The sequence below is a fragment of the Zingiber officinale genome, chromosome 2A (assembly GCF_018446385.1).
Source record: "Zingiber officinale cultivar Zhangliang chromosome 2A, Zo_v1.1, whole genome shotgun sequence".
Classification (NCBI taxonomy): Eukaryota; Viridiplantae; Streptophyta; class Magnoliopsida; order Zingiberales; family Zingiberaceae; genus Zingiber; species Zingiber officinale.
In genome coordinates, this window is record NC_055988.1 from 81,154,603 (window position 1) to 81,159,663 (window position 5,061).

At 37.6% G+C, this 5,061-nt stretch overlaps 1 protein-coding gene across 1 annotated transcript; it reads right to left on the bottom strand.

The window, feature by feature from the left end:
• Positions 1-1,192: 1,192 nt before the first annotated feature.
• Positions 1,193-4,790, bottom strand: LOC122043734. Its single transcript, XM_042604326.1, has 4 exons — positions 3,459-4,790; positions 2,422-3,236; positions 1,589-2,163; positions 1,193-1,350 (listed from the first exon to the last, which is right to left on the bottom strand). The coding sequence occupies exons 1-4, from the start codon at positions 4,788-4,790 to the stop codon at positions 1,193-1,195; spliced, it is 2,880 nt and encodes a 959-aa protein (XP_042460260.1).
• Between the last annotated feature and the right edge of the window lie 271 nt (positions 4,791-5,061).

The window sequence follows — 5,061 nt, forward strand, 5'->3', positions numbered from 1 at the left end:
CTCCTACTGCAGATAAAAGATAAAGGAAAAGGAAAAGTATAAGAAGGAAGGCGACAAGGAGATGCTGTGACGGTGTGTGATGCCAGGACTATGGAGAGATCTTGGGACTTAGCTTAAAAAAATTTATTAAGATTGCTTCCGTCGAATTGTTAAAAGAATTTAGAACTTGTATATGCTATTTTCATTGGGTGTTTTTATCATACATTGATAGAGTTATTTCTTTAAGTATTTTGATTCTTTTTCATATATATAAACTGCGTGGTTGTCTAATATATGTTCCAGCCGCCTGTGGCTGATGTATACAGTGTTTGTATATCAGTTTAAAGTCACCGGTACAGGGGAGATTCTGCCGAAATTTTTCGGTAGGGTTTCCATGTGGTTTTTAATCACACCGGTTAAGTAGAATTAATAGTTAAGTAGCGTCCACCTTTAGAGAGTAGTAGTAGTGTAGAAGGTGGGTCGTTACAGCTAGAATTTAAAAACAATAGGATGGAGTATGATGAACTTATTATATATATTCCTGCTGTACATGAACTTATTATATATATTCCTGCTGTACAGAACTTCATTTTGTTAATTAAATGCCCTAAATGTTTTAAATCTTGGTGCATATAATAATTTAAATATAACATGATAATATCAAGTACCTCCCAAGATGGATGTAGCCTCTCATCGACAAAAGCTTTCCAAATTGCAGATGGGATCTGATACTGCTCCGGTGGTGACCTCAGTTTTTCAGGATTATCTCTATATGGCCAGACAAAGCTACTGTTGAGTTTGTTTTTGAAGTCTCTCCATTTCTGGCCTACTGAACTCATCACTGCCGCCTTGCTTTGAGGTGCTAAGTCGAAGACATTCTGTAACACACAGCAGTAATTGCTATCAGTTTGTATATTGAAAAAATCACAATGAAAAAAAAACATAAGCAATCTCATAAGGAAGTGTATTATTGGATTATACTCACCGATATTTCTTCCCACACTTTCTGTTTCATGTTCTCTAGAACAGTGGGCCATGACTTTATGTTAATTGGCACCATGGATCTAACAACAGAGCCTATGAAAGATTGTAGTGCCTTCCCATTTTCATTGTACACAGGTCGTCCCATGTTATCATATTCAATCGTCGACTTTTTTCCCCATCTTGCAGCAGCAATAAGTCTGCACATTGATGTAGGCCCCCGAGTCTTCTTCTACCCAGTAATAGAAGGTTCTTCTATTTCAGTCTCTCCTCGTAGCTCTACAGCGGCTAACCCATCAGCATCTTGGTGTAGTTCGGTGTCCTCAACTACACGTGGCTCATCATATTTTCCTATTTTTCGCTGTTTTTTAGGACGCATTTTTCTTTTCCCTGCATATAGGAAAATAAATGATGAGATAACGGTATATAAAGTCTGCAGTGACAATATAATAAAAGAAGACGTGATACAAATAATAACATTAACACATACGAACAAGTAAAAATAATACTAGTAAAAACAATAAATATTAATGCAGATGACATAAAAGTGGAAAACATTATATTTTCTTGTTTGTTACAAAGAAACCCTCTTTAGAAGATCTAAAGTATACTTCACGTGTAGGAATACAATGAATATCAACATTATCAATTGGTCGAGCTTCGGGAATTCTGGTCCAAAGATCCTCTTCTCCCTCGTAACATCTATTTGGAACTGGAAGCACTATTGACCACCCTTTGTTCAATGGGTCAGCAACATAAAATACTTGTCTAACTTGACTTGCAAGCACAAATTCATCCTTCTGGTGGCCTCGTTTGTTCAGATTAACTAAGGTGAAGCCACATTCATCATTGTATTGTATTCCTTTGTCATTTGATACCCATGCGCACTTGAAAAGAGGAACTTGAAATTGATGATAGTCTAGTTCCCATATCTCTTCAATAACTCCATAAAAAGTCACATTCTCTAACACGGGATTCTTATCTTTGGCACTACAAACAAGCATCGTGTTGGGAAGTAGAGAAACACCACTGTTTTGACAAACTTTCTCATCATCCCGCTCTTTTGTTTGGTATAAATTACCATTTATGACATAGTTATCACACTTTAAGACTCGCACACGTGGTCCATGGGCTAGCCATCTCAATGACGATGTCATTCCACCATTGCAACTATCGATTTTAGCAGCCACCTGACATGCATTCCTATTAATTAGTGTGATCAAAACAATGATTAACAAATATTGTATATTAGCATCTTCTACACCACCTTTGCACGAAACCAATCAATGAACCTTTTATTATGAGCATCTTGTATCCACCTTGCATCTTTCTATTTCTTGGGAAACATTATCTTCAAGAAGGATTTGTGTTCACTGAAGAAGTAAAGTTCTAAAGTTTTATTTTCATGAATACATATGGACTGCCAAGTACATATAATTATTAGTTATGCAGTACACTTACATAATGTATGGAGATATTTCTTCTGTATTTTCTAGAACAGTCAAGTGTGCTTGTTGGAGATCAATTTGTTGGACGATGATTGATGAATTGCTTGCTGAGAATCCAGGAATGCTTGCGTTTGGGTCACGTAGTGATTTAGGGACCCCAACAGGATCAAGGTCATTGAGATATTCTGAACAAAATTCAGCTGCTTCTTCTGCTGCATATCTCCGAACAATGCAACCTTCCGGATATTTTTGACTGCCTACGTAACTTTTCAACACCTTCATGCATCTTTCAAATGGGTACATCCATCTGAAGTAGACTGGTCCACATAATTGGACTTCACGAGCAAGATGAACTGTTAAGTGGAGCATGATATCGAAGAAAGAAGGGGGGAAATACTGCTCCAATAAGCAGAGTGTAACGATCAAGTCAGATTGCAGCTTATCTAACTTGGCTACATCGATAATCTTGCAACAAATATCTTTGAAGAAGAAGCATAATCTTATGACAGCATATCTAACATATTTTGGCAGAGAATTACGTATGACTATTGGCAGGAAGTGCTGCATTATAACATGAGAATCATGTGATTTCAAGCCACTCAGCTTCATCTCATCCATGCAGACAAGATTCTTCATGTTTGATGAGAAACCTTCCGGAACTTTTATATCCATTAATGACCTACATACTTGTAATCTCTCATTTTTTGTGAATGAGCATGCTGCAGGAGGTAGATATGTTCTTTTCTCACCAATTTTAGGAGCCAATTGAGGCCTAATTCCCATCTGAACCATGTCCAATCTAGCTGCCACATTGTCCTTGGTTTTTCCCTTGATGTTCATCAAAGTATTAATCAGAGACTCGAAAACGTTTTTCTCAATGTGCATAACATCGAGACAATGCCTAACATGTAGGTATTTCCAGTATGGAAGATTGAAAAAAATTGACTTCTTCTTCCAACATTTACTGAAATTTGTAGCTCCAACATACTTTTCTTCTTCAATGTCTTCCACAATATTCTCCTTTGCTTTTTTCCTTATTTTCCCCTTCACACTTGTTTTCTTTCCAAACTCACATGTTATGTCTGAAAGCTTGTCAAACAACTTAATTCCAGATAATGGCCTACCTGCTTCACCAAGTTCCTCCATGCCATTAAACTCCTTTATTTGCCTCCGATATGGATGAAATCGTGGTAGGAATAGTCTATGCCCAGCAAATGACATTTTCTTCCCATTTTGTAAGTGCTTTGCATAAGTATCCTCACCACATATTGGGCATGCGTAATAACCATGTGTAGTACATCCACTAAGGTTACCATATGCAGGAAAGTCGTTGATGGTCCATAAAAGAACTGCTTTAAGAGATAAAACCTCCCTTCGATAGGCATCATAAACTCCATCAACTCCTTCCCACAACAGCTGCAAATCATCAACCAGAACCTCAAGGTAGATGTATATATCGTTTCCAGACTGTTTTGGCCCTGAAATGAGCATCGTTAGCAGGATGAATTTCCTTTTCATGCACATGTCTAGAGGCAAATTATATGTGGCCAGCATGATTGGCCAGCAGCTGTAGCGACTACTAAGATTGCTGTGAGGATTAATTCCATTGGCTGCAAGTGCCAGGCAAATATTTCTTGCCTCACTTCTAAAGTCGGGCCACATATGATCCACCAATTTCCATGACGGTGAATCAACTGGATGGCGTAACTGACCAACAACTCTTGTGCTATCTGCATGCCATGTTAAATTTCTGGAAGTTTCTAAAGATTTAAACATGCGCTTAAATCTTGGTATGGTAGGGAAATACCAAACCACTTTGGCAGGAACACCTTTCTTCTTAACATTTTTCTTGGTTAGCTTCCATCTTGATAAGCCACATTTCAGGCAACTTACGCAGTCTTTATATTGTTTCCTATAAAGGATGCAATCATTGGAACAAGCATGAATCTTTTCATGACTCAAAGCCAAACAACTCAACGTCTTCTTTGCTTCATAAATTGACGATGGCAGATTGTGGTTATCTGGCAGCATGTCCCCAAAATCTGCTAGTAGATCTGAAAATAGAGCATCACTCATCCCATGCCTTGCTTTGGTATTGTACAGTTTTACAAGTGTACGCAACTTTGTGTAACGTTTGCATCCCTTATACAGTGGCTTCTTTGCTTCCTCCAAAAACTTCATAAATGCTTCTGGATTTTCTGTATGGTTATCATACGCTACCTCACACAAATTAACAGTTTCAAAATCATTATGACAATTATCAGTTGGCTCTTGGTTGACACTCGAATTTAATCTATCCTTCTCCGCAGCCTCGCCATGCCAAATCCAATTCAAATAATTTTTACTGAAACCATTGAAGTAAAGATGCTCCCGAATCCACATAACTGCTCCCTTTTTAAGATTCATACATTTGCAACAAGGACAATGAATTAAATTGGGGTCGATACGTGGATTCTGCAAACAACTTCTAATGAATTGTTCCACACCCTCCTCATACTCTTTGGACCTCCTATCTAAGTAAATCTAGGATTTATCCATTATAGTACAACAGAATCCCAAGAAACTTCTTCAGAATTATCGTGCTGAAATTATTTACCGCTAGCTCAATCTGTTCTTTGATCAAAACCTGAAGATACTACATATATGTTAAGCA

Excerpts from the sequence above, each read along its gene's own strand:
- LOC122043734 (XM_042604326.1), bottom strand. The coding sequence starts at position 4,790 with ATGTGGATTCGGGAGCATCTTTACTTCAATGGTTTCAGTAAAAATTAT. Across the intron at positions 3,237-3,458 it reads AGTTTGGAAAGAAAACAAGT|GGAAAAACCAAGGACAATGT; the intron begins GTGAAGGGGAAA and ends ATGAACATCAAG. Across the intron at positions 2,164-2,421 it reads GAAATATCTCCATACATTAT|GAATGCATGTCAGGTGGCTG; the intron begins GTAAGTGTACTG and ends ACTAATTAATAG.